The 20,393-nt window shown below is 40.1% G+C and overlaps 1 protein-coding gene across 4 annotated transcripts in view; it reads left to right on the forward strand.

Moving 5' to 3' along the window:
• The window catches only part of SLC12A7 (solute carrier family 12 member 7), a 95,237-nt gene that overhangs the window by 16,417 nt on the left and 58,427 nt on the right, over positions 1-20,393 (forward strand). The window contains exon 1 of one of the 4 annotated variants that reach the window (XM_060278059.2): positions 6,462-6,680. The exons of the other annotated variants lie outside the window; for them this stretch is intronic. Coding sequence (XP_060134042.1) covers positions 6,641-6,680 — 40 coding nt within the window. The 5' untranslated portion in view covers positions 6,462-6,640. Of the gene's footprint in view, positions 1-6,461; positions 6,681-20,393 lie in introns of those variants that run through there. 4 annotated transcript variants of the gene reach the window in all.

Here is a 20,393-nt window from a genome sequence, read left to right on the forward strand (position 1 = left end):
TTCATATCTGGTAACGTTTGTTGTCTTCAATATGAGGTTCCAGATTCAGTGTAATAATTTAGAAAATACTGTATGTTTTATTAATAAGCAAACATGCAACCACTTTAACCTTTTCTAATTGAACGAGCTAATTGACATGCTTGCTCTGAAGAGTCTGTTCATCTTAAAGATACAGTAAGCTGTATAATCATGGGTAATGTACACAGAGGGGACTGCAGAATAGGAGACAGGAGGAGGCATGGAAATTGGAGGTGGTTGGTGTGCAAGGGAGAGTTGAAAAAAGTAAGGAGGAGGGTGAAGGAAAAAGTGAATGTGCAAAGTGGGTTGCAGAAAAGGGAATAGGAGGCATGGGAATGGGGGTTGCAGATGATAGCAGGGGCATGAAAGGGTCTGAAGAATAGGAGGGGACAATGACTTAACAACTGAGCAGAAGGTGAAAAGTGTGCTTGTTGCAATGTGGGTGGTGGATGCAGGAGGTTACAATGGGGGTGGTTTGTATACAGGGGCAGTTGCACAAAAGGAGGAGGCGTGGACATGGGGTGAAGGTGAAAAGTGGGGAATAGAAGAGAAGTGGTTTCAGAAATCAGTTGGGAAGGGGAAGCTTTAGGGTATTAAATGTGGAAGGAGTTGGTGAGTATAATTGGTGAGTATAATTACTATGAACCTGGTAGGCCATAATAAATGGGTTGTACGTATGGCATGATGTGTCCTAAGTTATGCAGACCTGTTTCAGCTAACATATCACACAAGTTCAACACATCAAATTTATAAACACATGCCTATTTTGCTGCATGAATGCAAATGATCTTGTTTAATGAGATACTTTCAAAGCTCATATTCTCAATACATTTTCTCTTTTTAGGTTAGTAAACTTTCTCCATCAAGTTGCACAGTATAGATCATGTGTTTTACATAACTGTTTCATAGCTGGCAATAGATGTGACACGTGCGGATTACTTTCCAGAACATGATGCTATTTGCAGACAACATATCTAATATTGTAATCTCTGTGATCAGAGGCTAACATTTGTGCTTCGTTGATATTGCTTGAATATGTGCAAACACTATGCTGCTTAGATAGCAGATGGAAAAAATCAAATCCCAGCTAACATACTAGTTATGCCATCTGGTGTCAACTTTGATGTGTCCCTCCCCAATGTAATTGCTGTTTTACATTATTTGATATACAGATGTTATATGGGGTAGAACTCTGGGGGTGTAACCAGAAGCTGCTAAATCGGCTCGAAATTTTACAGAACTCTTATCTTAAAAGAATCTTAGGCCTCCTTCAAGGAACCCCAGCAGCTTTTCTAAGAGTGGAAGTGAGATTACCTTCTGTGTCTGCTAGGGCCCACTTAAGATTTCTGAGCTCATTTATCAATCTCGAAAATGCTCCGAATGCTCTACTGGCTAAACAAGCCTATGCATCTTTCCAACATAACTCTACTTGGTGTCAAAACCTCTTAGATATTTTATCCAGATATACCCTTCCTGAGTTTAATATTCTTAAATTGTGGAGCCCTGATAAAATTTGAGAATGGATCTTTCATAGGGACGCCTCTTCAGACACCATGAAGATAAAAAACTCTGGACTCTCTTATTGGTTTCCCCTACTAAAAGCAGTCACTCTTCGGAGAGCTTTTACTATGGCTCGGCTTCAAACAATGCCTACTGCATACTTGGCTGGCAGATTTGCCAGAATTCCAGTAGAGCCTGTGCCCTTGCCCCATGAGAACTAAAGAGGACCTTATACATTACCTTCGTCATTGTCCTCTTTACTCGAGCTTTAGAGGTGGGATTCTGCAAATCATACCCAATTCAATAAATAACCCCAAAGATCACGTAAAATTATTATTGATGCCAATCCACAGATTTACCACGTGGTAGCGGTCTATGTGATGAAGGCCATGAAAGCTAGGGAAAGATTTTTTACTGACAAGGAAGATCCCGTTAATGTCTTCATAAATTCGTTCTTGTTGTAACTTCTTTTTGTTTTGTGGGATGAGGTCATTGCTGGGGCTGTATGCAATAAATTTTAATATTGTTGTGTAGATATCTGTGTAAAGGCTTGGTCCTCACAATAAACTTTAGTGTAATTGTATAATCAAAATATTTTGAATCTTCATTGGTAAACCATTGTTGTTAGTATTGCTTTATAGCATTGTTCTCCAGTTTCATTTTTATGCCATAAGTGGGTAATATGTGGAAAATCCAGGCATGTATCCTAGCATTTCCAGTAAAAGGATGTTTGGTACCAAGTTTGGGATAGACCTCAGCCTACACGTAAATGGATTTAACTAAACCACTTAAAACAAAAAACTGAAAAATGGAAGCTGTGATTTTTAGAGGAGTGTGGGCACTTAATCCGTTCCCCATCAGTTGTTTCCTTTTCAAATTCACAAACATCAAGCTCCACAACCATAATAGCAGTCTCCAGCAAGTCACAAAGCTGTTTCCTAATAGGCTTCAGGACATATCACATTTCAAACTGAAATCTGTCCAGCTGGACTTCAGACTTTTCCCCTCCTTTGAACAGATCAGTGCCCATGCTGTTTTCAATCTTCATGGTCCCTCATTAAAATGTTAGCATTTTAAATGCTGTAGGTTCTCAAATAAGACTGATATGGATAATTAAGGAGCCAGGAAAAAGGTGATTCACTGATAGCACGTGGTTACTTCCCCAGTGCTATAACTTTAGCACAATAAAACATCATTACCTTCACTAACAAAGTTAGATTTAACAGCAAATACCGAAAGCCGCCTTATTTCATTTCAAACCTTTGGTTATTGAGAGTCGTCCTAACTCAGCTCAGTCTTCTCTGACTAGCTTTCCATGATCTGAGTTAGGAGCTGTTTGGCAGTGGAATTTGCTACCAAGGAGTGTGGTGGAGTCTCCTCCTTTGGAGGTCTTTAAGCAGAGGCTTGACAGCCACATGTCAAGAATGCTTTGATGGTGTTTCCTGCTTGGCAGGGGGTTGGACTGGATGGCCCTTGTGGTCTCTTCCAACTCTATGATTCTATGATCTTTGGCAGAGACCTTTCTTACTCCTGTTTGAAATATTTTCTCTGGACATTGAGCCTAGGACTGTACAGAGCACTTGCTGTACCACTAATTTAGGGACCATTCTCACGTCACGAAAATGTTATTGTAGTAGGAAATGTTCTGCTTACGTTTTTGTGGGGTTTGAACCTATAACCTCATGGCCATTGGCCAATTCAATATGTTGTTTGGGTATTATCTGTGCAGCAAGAAAGACAGAACAGACTTGGTTTTAATAATTTACTTTGAGTTTAGGGTAATCTGTTACATGTGCTCTGACAACTGTTAATGCACATTCATACTGATTGTTGTAACTTGCCCTTACCCAGTGCTTTTTTTCCCTGGGGGTACTCTTTCCCTAAACATTTTGTGAATCTTTCTACTTTTGTCCATTTACTGTATTTATTTTTCCTGATTTGAACTATAAAATGGTGATTTTAAAGAAAAAAAGCACTGCCCTTACCAAAACAGTAATAAAAAGAAACATGTTCTAAGCACAGCTGGAATTGAGTCTTACTGATTTCATGACTTTTTAAATTTATTTGCTTATTTGGTTAAAGGGGGCATTGATCACTATCTAGTTTTTTCTGGTTGGGTTTCTTTTGGATATGCAATCAGATAAAACATAAACCATGAATATTTTGGGTCCTGTAGGAACTATATTTTAGAGCAGTGGGGTTCTTTACTTATGTAAAGGGATAAATTAACAGAAATGAAACATTGATGCTTCCTAGTTATATTGTTTTGAAGGGTTTTTTGTACATGTTAAGGTTTTCAAGAACAATATATTTCAAAATGATCATAGTTGACTTCCTCATGTTATAAAAATATTTTGAGTCCCTCAGAATTGTCATTTACAATCATTAAGATAAAGTCATTGCATGGTGATTTTATAAACTTTTTTTAAAAAAATCATTTAATGTTTTAATTTATTTTAAATTAAATTAATCTGTGTAAAATAATAAACTCCCATGTGTTTCAACCACCCATGTTGGTAACAATTATTTATATTAATAATATTTCTGCATTGCTTAAAATGGTTTACCTAAAACACAATAAGATACTTAAAAGTCAGAAAAGATAAGACAAAAGTCGGAAAATTATAACCAAAATGAAACAAAATGAATAAATATATCAATAAGAACAAGCAGAACAAGCAGATGAATTGTATGAGCCAATGAAAGGCTTCTTAAATAGATGGCTCTTCAGGAGATGCTTTAACTTCTGCCTTGTGTGGGACTGTGTTCTAGAGAGTGGGTGGTACTACTGAGAAGCTAATTTTTGAGATGGCATTTCACCAGTTGGGGTATGGTCAGCATGGCTGTTTTAGAAGATCTGAGAGGGAGATCAGGGTTGCAATGGGGAGGCAGTTTGCTAGGTATCTATTTGCTAGGTAGAAGTGCATCAAAAGGTTAACAAATCACAAAGAAGACTTGAAGGTCTTCTCTCTGACAGAGCAAACTTTTGACACAAATGGCTCCTTATAGTAATTTGTGAGGACTCTAGTGCTTCAGAACAAGTGTGTGAATTGGGCTTGATGGAAAACAAATATATTTCAACAAATAGCATTTGCCTCTTCCTCTGCCAGATCATTTCAAAAAGGAATTTGCAAAGTTCCAAAAAACTCTTTGAACTCAGATTGTCTTCTGAAATTAACCGCATATCTACTCTGAAAAAGTCCCACTGGGTTCATTGGGACTTGCTCCCAATGAAACACGAAAGCGGTACAGGATTTTTGCCTAGCTCTACCAGCCCATGATGGGGTGAGCTCCCGTGGCTCGGTCCCAGCTCCTGCCAACCTAGCAGCTCGAAAGCACGTCAGAGTGCAAGTAGATAAATAGGTACTGTACTGCTACAGCGGGAAGGTAAATGGCGTTTCCGTGCGCTGCTCTGGTTCGCCAGAAGTGGCTTTGCCATGCTGGTTACATGACCAGGAAGCTGTACGCCGGCTCCCTCTGCCAATATTGAAAGATTAGCACCGCAACCCCAGAGTCGGTCACGACTGGGCCTAATGGTCCGGGGTCCCTTTACCTTTACCAGCCCTCTGTCTCCAAACTCAGCAGCAGTGATTCTTCTGGAGGCAAGTGGCCAGAATTCTCATACAATGGTAACGCTGGTTGCGGACACGATCCGTTCCGGGGTGCCATTCACACCCCAAAAAGTCCGCAACGAGAGCGGTGCTTCTGCACACGCGTGAAGCAAAACCCGGAAGTAAACACTTCTGGGTTTGCCGCGTTCGCAAGCTGAAAAGACACAACCTGAAGCGGATACAACATGAGGTATGACTACTATTGTTTGCATGAGTATCTGTGAACTAGGGGACTAATCCCACACTGGCATTAGAGGGACGGAACAGACACTCTAATGTGCAGGACACTCCTGAAGCCACCCAACCAGGGAAGGAGATGTATGGGGAGTGTGGTTGCTGTGGCTAGAAGCTCCAATGTTTTCGCTCCCTCTTCAGTTTCCACAATTACAGCCACCAAAATGCTGATACTAATGCTATCTCTGACTGATTGCTGCAGGGTTTACTACTTCCTAGGTCAGGGGTCAGCAAACTTTTTCAGCAGGGGGCCGGTCCACTGTCCCTCAGACCTTGTGGGGGGACAAAAAATGAATGAATTCCTATGCAGGGCAGTCTCGAGCAGGTCGGGCGCCCTGGCGCTGAGGCACGGAGATCGCTCCGGTGCCCCCCCTTGCAGCGCACAGCCTCGCAGCGCCCCGGCGTCCCGCACCACCGGAACTATACCTAGAGCCGGCCCTGTTCCTATGCTCCACAAATAACGCAGAGGGTGCATTTTAAATAAAAGCACACATTCTACTCATGCAAAAATACCAGGCAGGCTCCACAAATAACCCAGAGATGCATTTTAAATAAAAGTGCATATTCTACTCATGTAAAACAGGCTGATTCCCGGACAGTCTGCGGGCCAGATTTAGAAGGTGATTGGGCCGGATCTGGCCCCCAGGCCTTAGTTTGCGTACCCATGTCCTAGGTATTTTCCATCCAAACATCTAAAAGCCTTGCACTCTTCCCCAAGAGGTCCCAACCTGTAGTTTAAGAGCCGCTAAGATAATATAAGTTAAAAATCATTTACTAGCTCTTTAATCCCATGGATTTAGGATTAAATATTTTATCTACATAAAATATTGGTTTATGAATAGCATGCTGTCGAAATGATTGGAACCTCACTGCTTTCATACCCACAAGGAGGGCTTGTGTAATGGAATAGCTTCAGAGACATCTGCTGCTGGAAAGAGCAAGTCAATTCTAGGTGTAATTTAAGGCTTTCTACCTGGCGACACTTGATGATAGAGATGTAGGCCCTGCCCTTACTGCTGTGTGTGGGGGATTTATCACTGATGAACATCTCTCTCAGCTTAATCTGTTGGAGAGTGCTGCTTCTGCTGCTGCTGCTGCACTGCAGCTTGGCTTTGTGTCACATGCATACTTTAAACTGCATGAAGCTTTGATGACTTGCTTCAGGATTAATCCACTACTATCGAGAGACAGGATTTGAGGTCTTGTACAAAACGAGAGAGCAACTGTCAGCTTTCTGCTCTTTCACTTTTTAACATTTGAAGAGTTGACTCCTGATTATGAACAAACGGGATTATGAGGAGGGTGGTCCGAGCCCAGGTGAGTCTTAATCTTTAATAAAGGAGAGAGAGAGAGAGAGGAGAGAGAGAGAGAGAGAGAAGCAAGTGTTTTAGAAACTGCTGGTTGTTCTTGCCAGCAGAAGTCATAGAAGCTTCTTCGGAGAATTCAGATACTGTTTTCTCCAGAGGTTTTAACCACATTGCATTATTTTTTCCAGTTCAATCCATTTCATCGTATTGGAGTTTAGTAGCACTGTATTGTAAGGCAATGCATTTAATTTTAGTGATGCAGCATTAGAATCCTCTGTTACATAAGGCAGATTAAGTACTTTTCATTTTGCTCTTCAGTATAATTTAGGTAAACAAAGCTTTTTATAGATACTTTTAAAAGTGATTTGGATTTTAGTGCCTATTTTCAGGAAATTAAAGCTTTATCAGAATGTACACATGTGATAAACTTTTTCAGTAACCAAGCATCTTGTAGTGCACTTTAATGATAATCTTAATGCTTTCTTGATTTTTGTTTTATAAGTTAAAATTGAAGTCCTGGAAAATGGTTAAATGTTAAGCACTTCATTGATATTGGGGCCAATATTGATCAGAGCAGTTGATATTAATTAATGCATTGGATCACTGAACTCTCCTTGTAAATTCTCAAGGAATGTGGGGAAGCAACACCTTCATTTAGGTGACGACTTTGTGGAGTCAGGAAAATAAAGGAACGTACAGTTAGGACTGAGGTGGAACTTTAGTGGTAGCTGTCCCTTTTACTACATGCTGCATTTAACTTTGGATATTTAATGCAAGTTCAAGTAGGAGTATCAGGGGAGAGCAAAATTTTTATGGGTAAAATTACTTGTAAGTGGACAAGCCGTCACCCTTCTCCCCTGGTCCCTACTCTCATCAGGAACCTTTCTGGGCTAAGATACTTGCATGTAGGAGGATTCTTATGGTTTGTGGAGGGGAAGGACTGGATCATACTCCCCAGACTACAAGCAGATTTTTTTTTGGAAATTGGATTTGGATTGTTAGGAAATATGAAATAATGGGAAAATACAATGTACTGGGTATGCACTTGAATATTCTGCACTGCCCTAGCTACAATTTTACAGGATTTTCATCGAAATATTTGTTGTGTTCAAAGAAAGTGATGGCTGCTCGCTTTATTCAGATTGGGGAAGAAAACAAGATTCAGGAACAGAGTCTCTATTTCCTCAGATTGTGATGATCTTAACTGATAGTTTGCTTTTTCTCAAAATCTCACTTGTGTGATTAACTGCGAATTACAAAGTGTAAGTAGTATGGGTGTTTCTAACTTTTTTTAAAATGAACTATGTTTGGAGCCCTTTTGGGAGTATGAGATGTAATGCAAAGCTAAATGTATAAAACAGCCTTGAAAGTAGAAATATTCAGAAACTACAAGCCCATTAAATATTCTTTTAGCCTTTCCGCTTATGCATATTCCTACATAAGCTCATTGTTACATGCTGACAGCCAGAAAGGGAAAAGAAGGGGGGAGAGGTAAATAAATTTCTTACATTTTGCAAAAGCTTCCCTTCCCTCGCAATTTCCCCTTGCCATAGACAACTAGATGAGCAGATATTTAAAATCCTGAAATAAAAAGGAACAATTCACAGAAATTTTGCGTGGCAGGACTGTTAAAGTCTTACTCCTAGTGATGGAAATCAAACATAGAGGTACAGTTGATTTTGTGTGTCCTGATTCTATGCTCCTCTGATGTGGCAAATGAGAGTTCAGGATCGGGTGCTGTGTTGGCAGTTTTTACTATTTTAGTAACCATTTTTTTTAAAAAAAATATCACCACAGCAATTAATTACTGCAGGTTGGTGTGCTGCTGGTGTACTTTGAAATGTATTGCAAATCCAGTGCATATATTGTGTTAATAAGGTTGTTAAGGTGGCTTCACATGTACACACCTTCCATGTTGACCTTCAGTGCTCTATAAAGAGCTAATACGTATATGTGGTCAGAAGGTAGCCGAGGTCATGAGGTCTTTACCCAGTGCACTGTTCCCTTTCTCTCTATGATAGCATAAGAAATCCATTCCTGAAAATCCCTGGGTGCTTTTCAACTAGGTTTTAATCAGAGTATAACAGTTGAAATCAGTGCCCATGATTAAGTTAGGTCTATTAATTTCAGTGGGTTTACTTTGAGTAAAACGCCATTGACTTAACACTCCTAATTCCTACTGAAATGTTCTTTTAAGTAGTGTTTTAGTCTGATTTACTTTTTTGTAATTAAACTTAGAGCTACGGTAAATGCATTCAAGAGAATGTGATTTGAAAGAACAGCTTTAAGTACATAAATTACTTTGTGTCTGTTGTGGCGTGATTTACTTTCTAGTTTCTAGCTGTAATTAGGAAAGTTTATGTTATGCTGAACTGTGTTAGTTGTGAAGGCTTCAACTTCTCTAAATTTTTATATACTTCTGTACACAGGTTGCAAAATGCATATGTAGCTTCACACAAAGCAATGTTTGATCATGTAGGTAAAATAGCAAACCTCAAGAATACTTAAAACTGTAACTTCAACATATAGTTAAATTGTAAAAGAAAGATAGAGCTTTTCTTCAATAATGAAATTATACCTCAGAAAAGTATCCACTGGATCAGACAGTGTGACTTTAAGTTACGAATTGCATGCAAAATACACTTTGACAACAGTATTATAAGCTTGCCATTAATATTCTCGTACACACTCACACAGGTTGTAGCTCTGTTATTCCGTCAAGTCTGTGTATTTAGCTGAATAAATAAGAGACTGCAAACTAGTCACCTTATACTTTTAGATTCCCCCCCCTTTCATTTGAAACCTGAAGAGCTTCATTCCATGAGGATTCTAGTGGCTTAATTCTCTTAGGGGTGAATTAACAGGCCTTTGGAGTATGGTGAGGTTCCTTATTATATGTGCGGGTGGGCACTGTACCAAATGATCCTGATCTGCCCTGTATTGTTAGAAAATTGGGGCGTGAGCATGACTCAATAGTATAATGTGTAATTTGTCTGAATATGCCTTCAAGGTGGATTTCTGGGTTCTTGACTGGTAGTTGCCTGAAGCTCTGGAGATCTGCTGCACCATCCTACTAGACAGATCCTTGGTCTGACTTAGAGGATCCCTGTGCTCTCATAGACACTAGTATAAAATATTAGTGGTAGAGCAGTGCATCTAAATCGCTGAAACCAGGCTAGCTGGTTGTACTTTTCTCTTGATATGAGTCTTGACAATGCGGTTCACATTTGTGATATAAATAAACTTTTTCATGTCAAATGTGTAATCCGTGCTTGAAATGTGGCATTAAAGGGCAAAAGGGAATTTGCTAATGTGTATGCGATATCCTTCCGGTATGTCTGAACCCTGGTTGACCCATGAGAAAAGTTTTAACCCTAAACAATACTTCTAAGTGCCTATAATCTCATTATACCTGAGTTCTGTGGTTCTTCTTACAAAGATCAGGCTATTGGTGTTTTCTTTTTCAGATTTTGAAGGCTCGGGGCTGGTAAAAAGAATGTGAACCAAAGAAAGGAAAATATTTGTACATCACAGCACCTAACCTATCATAATTCATGTAGAAATCAATATATGTGTTGATATGTAGAGCAGAATTAGGAATGTTCTTGAATAAGGGGAAATGGCTCCAGTGAACTCCAGCTTAAAATAGTAATAGGTTAACAAATTGTATGTAGCAGGATTTATGGAGAAAAAAAGAGTTTCTACAAAATGTGCTATGATCTAATTTTTCTTCATAACAATTATTTGTGGCAGGCTATTACTGCTAAAATGATTTGCAAATGATGGCCTGAAAATGAGAAGAGGGATTTAGCCTAAGGCCACCCACCAAGTCTCTGGCTGAGCTGGGATTTTGAATCGGATCTCTCAGTTCCCCAGTGCTACTGGTACTGTTTAGCAATATTTGGACCTTCCAAATAGTAAATAGTGCGAGTGAAAAAGTTATTTTTGAAACAGAAGTGAAATTATTATGTTTGTAAAGCTGTTGTGAACCTTGCTTCCCTAAACTGACTGTGCCAAAAAAGAGCATAATCACAAACGAATGCAGTTACCGGTAGTGTGATTGTTCTCTAAAGAATCTAAGATATTCAGGGCTGTTTGTATAGCAGCTGTAAGAGGAGACAGCTTGACAGTTGATCCAGCGTGTGGCTCTCTGTTGGAATGTATTGTGGTAGCCCACTCCTAGTATGTTCACAGATCTAGCATAAGAGGGAGAGACTTGAGTAAGAACTGATAGAAACATAGCCATCAGCTATGCCTGACAAAACAGTTGGGAAATGAGAAGTTGAGGTATGCCTAAGTCCAAGTAGAAGCTTCAAAGCTTTTAAGTATTAAGATCCAATAGCTGATGAAGATCTGCAGTTTTTAAAAGAGAGAATTGTTTGTTGACTGGTGCATTCTGTCAACACATTTAACATATTTGCTGTGAGAGCTGCACTGGCTTCCAATATGCTACTAGATGCAGATCAAAGAGATTAAGCCCTAAACAACTTGGAACCAGGTTACTTAAGGTACCTACCTGGCAAGTGTACCCCTCAGATTGGGCAGTACTAACAGTACTATATGCCCCAGGAGTGTACTTAGTTTGTACTAGAAACAAGGCTTTTAGGGTTGCAGCTCCAACCCCTTAGAATCAGTTACCAAATGGAATTAGACAAGCATCTAGCAATTTGACATTTAGGTTTGACATTTGAAGATGTTTTTGGATAAGACTTTCCTTGAAGTGTGAGCCAGTTGTGCAATCTAGAAATGTGCAATCTAGTTGTGCAATCTAGAAATGGTTTTACTGCTTTTAGAGTTTTTAGAAATTGTTTTATTAATTTTGGAGTTCACATTTCTTATATTGTATCACATTTTATCTTACCAGTTCAATAGCTTCTGGCTGTGAATCAGTTTAGAAAACAATAAATAAATTCTACACCATCATTTGGAGAAGGCATAATAATGTTTGATATTACTTAACAGTTTATTACCGTACTTGTTTAGGTGTTACGCCCACCTGCTACACCCCTGACTTTCCTGTATTGAGCGGGAATTGAGCAGGTGTCAAGGGGTATACTCAGCATGTTTGACTGAATGTGGTTAGAAGCCTCCTCACATTGGGGCTTTGCATTATCAGGATTCCCAGTTGTGAAGAACCTTCTGTGCATTTTTGGCCAAAGGCACTTAAAACCCAACTTAAGGCTTTTACACTCAACACACGAGCCATTGCAGGTGGAGAATGTTTGGGCATGGCTCACACACATGGCTCTGCAGCCGCTACTGTTATTAAGCATTCAATTTTTAGGCTATCGTAAGACCAGTTATTATTTTTACTGTGTTTAAACGTGAGAGACTAGGAAAATAATTGCTTTACTAAAGCCATGTAGTGAATTAATGGCTAAGCTGGGAGCAGCCAGCATTGAGGAGCAGTGCCATGGAGCCACCCTCCTGACAGATAAAAGCGTAAGAACTCTGCTAGATCAGGCCCAAGTATTCTGTTTCCACAATTCCATGACTGCTAATCTTACTCGGGATTATTTGGTGAGGTACTTCGTCAAAAGCTTTTTGCAAGTCTCAATACGCAATGTCAGGTGGTTCACCTGTATATGTATGTACACTCAAATAACTGAGACAGGACTTGCCCCCTCTTTGTTTATTTTGCAAAATTTATGTACTGCTTGATTGTAACAAAACAAATAAGCGGTTTGCAAGAAATATTAAAATTATCAATAAAAACAGTTAAAACTATTTTTAAAAACTATTTCAAAAACAATTAAGCCAATGGTAACCTAACAAGATTAACAAACTGTATGAGAAATAGATTGTCATGAGGAAATAGTGGGGATGGGGCTGCCATTGGAGTAGTGATGAGGAATCAAAGCCCCACAAGTCCCTGGGAATTAGCTGTCGAGAGCAGCCTTGCACAGAAGTATAAGATCAAATGCTTTATAACCATATGCCTTTTTTTGTAATTCAGGAGCATTAAAAAACCTACTTGTATATTTAGACAGTGCCTAGACCAGTGTACTGAGCTGACCTCAGGAATGAGGCACCAAGTTTGCAACTATGGATGTTAGAATCCTGAATTTCTAGCCTCAGACCCAAACTACATGTCGTGGGCTGCAGACTGCTTCAACCATCCTTCACTTGTCTGCAAGTTTCCTCTCTCAGCTCTCTTCCCCTCCTGCTGCTTTCTTTCAGCTGCATTCTCATACCAGCTCAGTTCCACTGGGAGAAAAGCACCTGGAGGGAGGTGGTATGGTCATGGGGTGAGATTTAGCACACACACACACACACCCCAGCCTGTGTGCTTCTTTGGTCTTACATCTTGCTCCTGTTGGATCAGACCTACCTTAAAATACTGGATTCTGTTGTCATCACATCTAGCCTGGGCTTTAGGTGTTTTCATCTGAGTTTAGATTTCCTAGATGAAAGGTACTTAGGTGTATTCAAAAAGTGAAGGTTAAAACACTAAGCTTTCTGTTTAAGCTTTGATTATTTAGTGATCAAAATATTTGTGCTGCCTTTCTTTAAATAGTGTGCCTCAGCATGCCTTTGTCTTCCTGTCTATTTATCTTAATGTTACTTTGCTTGGAACTGGTTGTGAAAGGTAAATTAAGATTATGTGTGCGGTGGAGAATTGTTGCTGTGTTTGACTCTTAAGATCCCAAATTGCATACTTGTGGGCTCCATCATCATTCCCAGTGCTGCCTCACCTCTGTGTTTGATATACTGCAAAATAAGAATGCTGGAGAACTCAAAAGTTTGCTGAGTGTTTTGTGACTTATTGGATGGTTCTGGAAAAAAAACTCTGTGATGAAGGGGGTTGGTTAACTTTTTATATTAAAGATCACATTTAATCAATATACAAGATACAATGTCATGCTATTTAGGTGTTTGTTTGTTTGTTTTTAAATACACAGCATTTATAATAATGGAAACAGGTTGCCAACTACTTGGTCTCGTCTTGCATTGAGATTCATCGATGCCTTTGTTAGACATTTCTTGGTTTTGAGTTTTCTTATTTATAGGGTGAAAAGTTCAAAGAGAAACCAAAAGGTAAATGCTCCTGTTTGAGGCTTGGGTTTAGGTTTGGTAAAACCATCATGTAAAAAACACCACAAAACCTTGAGCTTGTTAGATATATTATGCTCCAAGATGTTTGCTGCAAGGCCAACATAACAGTAGCTGTATAGAAAGTAGATAATCATACCTGAAAACTTTATTTTCAACTGAGGTTAAGCTCTAAAGCCCATAGCAATACATTAAGGCAGGCTTTTAAATCTCTGAATACTGGCAAGGTGCCAAAGTATGCACTTTACTCTCTGACCTCAGAATTACAAGGTCATATTAACTATGTACTTATTACTGTTCCTTCCCTTGAATGATTTACTAATTTCAAAAGGAAGATCCACAGAACAATCCACAGTACCTTTACTAGGCCAACCAGAATGGCAAAATGCCAAGAACAAAGCTTTCAAATTATCCAGATTTCTTCCTTACAGTATATGTTGAACAAAAAGTGGGTAGGTAGCTGTGAAAGGGCCTGGCAGCCTGCAATTTTTTACGTTTTGAGGTTGTTGCAGATGGAGTTATGTAGATGGAATTAGATTAGTTTTATCAGATGTCAAACAGATTTGAAGGAGCATCACGGCTGCTAGAACAAAGAAACCCTCCCTTTTTCAAAATACAAATTCTAGTAGTTGGTTCTGACTCCATCACTATTTGGAATGCACAGATTCTCTGTGAGACAGAGAACAGTAGTGAAGAGAATCATATAGTCTTTATAGTACCAACACTAGAGTTTAGTTTTAGGTAGTATATTACTAGGTATGTTGTAAATAGTTGGAGGGAATGTAATATCTTTTAGGACTGCTGAAGGACATTTTCATGGCCCCAATATGTATGTTGAGACATGTTTATTGCTCTGAAAGATCTTCTATATAGATGTGCAGAGTAGAGACGTTAATGTACAAGTATGACTTTGGCAATGCAGTATTTGAAGAGATTATTTCTATTGCATTGTTTGCAGTACTCAGAATATGTCAGTATCTAACAAAGTTGATTGACTAAATTCATGGCTATCAGTTTAAAATGAGGTCTACCAAATAGCTATTTTTTTCAGGGTCAGCCATTGTAATTTAACAGCAGCCAAGCTCTAGCACAGGGGTGGCAACCTAAGGCCCGTGGGCCAGATGCGGCCCAGTCGCCTTCTCAATCCGGCCCACGGATGGTCTGGGAATCAGCATGTTTTTACATAAGAAGAATGTGTCCTTTTATTTAAAATGCATCTCTGGGTTATTTGTGGGGCATAGGAATTTGTTCATCCCCCTCCCCCTCCCAAAAAAATATAGTCCAGCCCACCACATGGTCTGAGGGATGGTGGACCGGCCCACAGCTGAAAAAGGTTGCTGACCCCTGCTCTAGCAGTTATGGTCAAGCTCACCTGCACTATTTGTATGCTAATCTAGAGAGCTTTACATGAATTAACCAGATCAAGAGAATGGATCTTGACAGTCAGCTGTGCAACAGCTTAAAAGTTAGGCTGCATTCTGTACTCCTTACTTGGGAGTAAGCTTCATTGACCTCACTGGGTCTCAGTAGATCTGTATAGGATTGCATTGTAACAGTCTGAGCTGCATTGACAGAGTCTGTGAATGTGATGAGTTGTAGTAACTTGAATGTAGCTATAATTTAGGTTCCTTTCTAAAAACATAACAAAGATTCAATAACAACCTGATCAGTAATTTATGCTGATTTAGGTGGGAATTATTTCTAACCCAAGTTTACTTAGGAGCTGCAGTATTAATGACAAGTAACAGCAAATGTTATATCAGACACTTTCTAAATAAAGGCACCACAATGCTGATGTATTTAATCACTGGAACTCGTTCTTAAAGATATTTCTGCAGTAAAAAGAAATACCATTAGTACTACTACTAAACATAAATTTTAGAACTATTACTCCTATTCACACCCATCATTTTCCTCTGAAATGTGTAAAAACCTTTATACAAAACCTTTATACACGATCAGGACAGACTGGGTTTAAACAAACAGGTGTTCCGGGCACTTCTAAATTGTTCCTAGGGGAAGATAATTTGTTCCTATGGAAATGATATTGATTTATGCTTTGAACCATGTTTGCAATTGGAAGGCTTCAAAGTATGTTTGGAAGAATACATTTAGAAACCCTGCAGACCTTAGATGTGTGAACACCTCAAGAAGATGCTGTCCACCTGGCGGTGCTGAGGGCAGGCCTTATACATGCATCCCTTTCCTGTGTAACTTTTTAGCCCTTGTATTCAAGGGAAAATCTGAAAAGACTATTGTGTCTTTTCAGTACATACTTAAACCCATCTCACAATTCACAGTTTGGGACACTCATTTACAGTGCAATCCTTATAGCTATAAGGGTCTGTTGTTGCATGGTCAAAAAATGTGAAAATTACTATGGGGAGTTGCTTCACAAGTCCTTAGCTTCAATGCAGTTGTGTTTTAAGTTGTAACTAACAACTGAAATCCACCAAGATGGAGGATTATTAGCCCCCAGCTTACTCAGTTACCAACTTTATATCCTGATAAGTTTTTAGTTATTTTAAAAATAAAACTACACACATTTTTATTAATGTGGTACAGTACTTGTATTGCTCACATTTATTTAAAGATACAGTACTTCCTGTGTTCTCATCAGAAAAGGTGTAAGAGCACACAAATCTGCCACTATTATAATCTGTTGTTGCTGATTACCCAATAAGATGTTAAATATAGCAATCCTTGACAATTTTAGCTTTCCTTGGTGGAATTGGCAAGTGGCCAATCAATTAAACTGATTCTTCATATTTCAAGGAGCCCCGGTATAGAAGATTATAATTGCTTTGTTATTAAGTTGTGCTGGAAGAGTTCATAAACTATGTAAGATGCTTCTTGGATATAATGAACCCTAGAAACATGATGATCTTAATAATCAATCGTAAAACAATGTTCTCAAGAACAACCTTGCAAAAAGAAAGAGACCACAATAGCCTTCCCCCACCCCTCTGTTAATCATTTAATGGACAGACAGTTTCCATCCAAACTGTTCTCTTGCCTAATGTCTGAGCTTGTGTGCTGCCCATTGCTGCTCATCCTGGCTGGCCTTTTAAGAAAACTAGAAGGTAACCATGATTGACACAAGGGCTCCCCTCCACCCTTCTACCTTAGAACAATCTTCCAGCGGGGCTTCTCTTTTTCTGCCTGATGCTAAGAAAAAGCTGGAGACATCAGCTGAGGAGGTGAGAAAACTTGGAACATCTCTTCCCTTACAACTTCCTAGTATCATCCAGCCTATTTCATTAGTATAGAGAGCCGGGTGAGTTGTGAGAGCTCCCAACAGATTTGAGGTTCTCTAACAGCATTTCCCCAGATTCTTCTGGGCAGGGTTCCTTTTTTCAGCCTATGAAGTGGCACAGAGGTGGATGTAGAAGACCCATGGTCTGGGTAGGAGAATAAGCAAGCAAGGATGTAGAGGGCAGAAAGTTGTGATCTGTTCATCCAGGGGCAGCAGTACAAGTGGTGGTGGAAATAGTTGTGGGAGAACGTGAATTAATAGTATAGGAATGGAAAGGTTTGTCTTCCAAGTTGAAACCTGTTGGTTACTGTAGTGTAGAATAAGGCCAGAATATAAGCAATGGATAATATCCAACTTAACAGTTCTGCTGGTGCAAGGACTTTTAGTTGTGCAGTGGAACTTCTCCACACTCAGCTTTCCCCATGTGCCCTCTATATGCCCCTTAAATCTTTTTCAAAGGATTGGTGGAATCCCCAGAACAAATTTAGGGGGTCACTGGGAGAAGAGGGGTTGGGGAAGTTGCATTGCACAGCTAAAAGCCTTTATGCTAGTGGAACTGTTTAGTTGGATACCACCCAATATATTTTTCAGAGTAGACTGGCTCATTTGATTTTAGATTTTAATATGTTCCCCCTGTTGAGATCCATCACTATCAATGAATTTCAAACCAGCCATGCCAGTTTTTGCATCCCTTGCCAGCGTGGAAAATTACTTGAAGAGAAGGATCACTGATCCTTTCCTTTTCACACAATTTGCTGTGTGATGCATATATGCTGAGACATGGGAGCTTCTATCCTCACAGTCTGTTTCATGGTAGTTTATTGATGTGACAAAGGCTTGTTGATTTAATAGGATTTCACACTTTAGACCAAATAGCTTTGAACAGCTGGGAATTTTTTGCAACCTTCTGCAGAGTTTGTACAGTCTCCTCTCTAAAACCCTAGGTTTAATATGCCTAGCAATGGGTGAGATTGCACAATAAGTCAATATACAAACAATGGTTACAAATATTTGGTGTATATTGCCACATATCTTTCATTTTTTTAGCTGCAGAACTATCAATTTTATTTTCCTAGGCTTCAATACTACAATTTTAAAGCATGCCTTAGTCTCACTGTTTTCAACTGGGACAAGTCAGGGCACTTATATTTTTGGTTATTATGGGCCTCTGATTTCCAATGACTTTATATCAGATGTGAGTTGTGTGACTAACCACTGGTGCATTTCAGATGCTGATTATTTACTTTGCCTAGACAAAAATATGTTTTTACAATATACCTGAAGCAGCTGATGCACAATCTTTCACATAGGGCAGAGGGAAGGGAATTCCACAGTACAAAGGTGATGGTGGGAAATGCCACCAGCCTGTGTAACCGTAAGTAAAATTTCCCCAGGTGATCTTTAGGGCTGGGCAATGTTGGGTTTTCAACATCATGGTGTAATGATAAATCGTGATGTTGACAAAAGCTGCATCGGCCCCAACTGGTGAGGTGCCAGGTGAAACTGCCACAGCTCTCATCACGGGAGCTGAGGCGTTTTCACCCCAGCAACTCATGGTCTGAGGCCAATACAGCACGCAACCAGCAGGGGACTCAGGGCTCTGCTATAGCTGGCGGGTGGGTGGGCAAGCTACCTTACCTGCTTGCTCCCCACTCCGCACTGAGCCACTCCATGTGTTTGACTGCTGTAGCCTTCGCCAGTGCGGGTGTGCTGCCTCTTTCCTCCGGTGTGTGTGTGTGTGTGTGTCATTCACCCCAGGAGGAAAGACACAGCCCACCCTTCCGCTGAATTCCACAAGGCATGGGGTGCAAAGCCACCCTTTCTGCACTTTGTGAGGGGCTGCTGGACAACTCTGGAATCGCCAGCAGCATCAAAGAGCCCCTACACTGCCTGGCTGCCTTCCACTGGGAGGATGGGCTCGTCTTTTTGGCTCAGCACACCAGGGCTTTCTCATCTAGGAAAGGCGGTCTTGCACTTTTCAGCTGTGCAGCCCTGATCTCGCTCCTACTCTCGTCCAATCAGGAGCCAGGTTGGGGCTCTCTCAGCTGAGGAAGGGGAGCACTTTAACAGAGCCCCCCTCCCTCCGCTGGCTCATGTGAGCCAGTGGCAAGTCAGGGGCTCCAAAAAACTGCTTGGCTAAGGCGAGGGCACTCCTCAGCCAAGCAGATTAAAGAAGTGGAGAAAGGAACAAGCTGTATAAGCTTGTTTCTCCCTCTGCCTGGGCAGAGCGCGATGGCGGTTTTACCAGTGGTGTATTGCTGATGAATCTGCTGCCGCTTGAGTCCCTCTGCCTCCAGCTCCCGGCTAGTTGGTTTCTCCTTCAGCATGCTCAGCAGCCTCCATATTAATATATCGCCCAGGCCTAGTGATCTTACAGGTCTGTACAAGACCAGGAAGCTTTCAGGTTTGGGGCTCCCTCTCCCATAGACTCTAGCCAGTAGTCAGGGATGATGGGAATTGTAGCCCAACAAACGCCTGCAGGCTATATACCAATCTATGGCTTAGAAATGTAATTTGAATTGGAAGTGTCATTTGCCAGTCACAAGATGAGGTATTCTTGTGTATTCTTTATTTCATCTTGAGATAGGTAATATTTATTTTTATTTTATTTCTTTTAAACATTTATATGTTGCCTTTAGAAGTAAAAAAATTCATCCAAAGCAGTTTACATAGTAAAATAAGAATACATCGACTGAAACAGAATAAAATAGCAACCCTAACATTCCCAAAGAACATTTCAGAAAAGAAGTTCTATAAAATATAGCAGTAAAAGATCCACACAGGTGAATAATTTACCAGTTCAAAAGCCACTTGAAACAGCTTTACAAAAAGATTGGACTGTACAGGACTTCGAAATGTCAACAGGTAGGAAGTTCCAGGCTACCACAGAAAAAGCCCTTTCTTTCATATATTTCTCTTACATCTCACTGATTTTTGGTGGCAAGCAAAGATTAAAACCAGTACCTTAAAATGGGCCCAGATGTGCAGTGGCAGCCAGTGCAGCTGATAAGAGTGCTTTGTTTGATCTGGCCATCTGTCACCTGTCAGGACTAGCAGTGGCATTTTCTACCTGCTGAAGCTTGCGAGCTATCTTTAAAGGCAGCCCCACATCAACCAAGTTACAGTAGTCAAGCCTGCTACTTCATGTAGGACCAGCTGTAAACCACCACCTGGAGCAGACAATCGCCTGACTCACAATTCCTCTATCTTATGTGGATTTAATTTTGATTTGTTTCGCCTTCTCCATCCCAAAATTGCCCATGTAAGACTTCTATAGCCTCCCTGGGATCTGAAGATGGAAATAAAAGGGAGAACTGCATGTCATTTGTGACAGTGCGGCCCAGACCTCTGGATTGTTTCTCCCAGCAGTTTGATATAAATGTTAAAGAGCATAAAAAAACAATTTTGAACCGG

This window comes from Zootoca vivipara, chromosome 8 (assembly GCF_965207765.1).
Source record: "Zootoca vivipara chromosome 8, rZooViv2.hap1.1, whole genome shotgun sequence".
In the NCBI taxonomy this organism is placed as follows: Eukaryota; Metazoa; Chordata; class Lepidosauria; order Squamata; family Lacertidae; genus Zootoca; species Zootoca vivipara.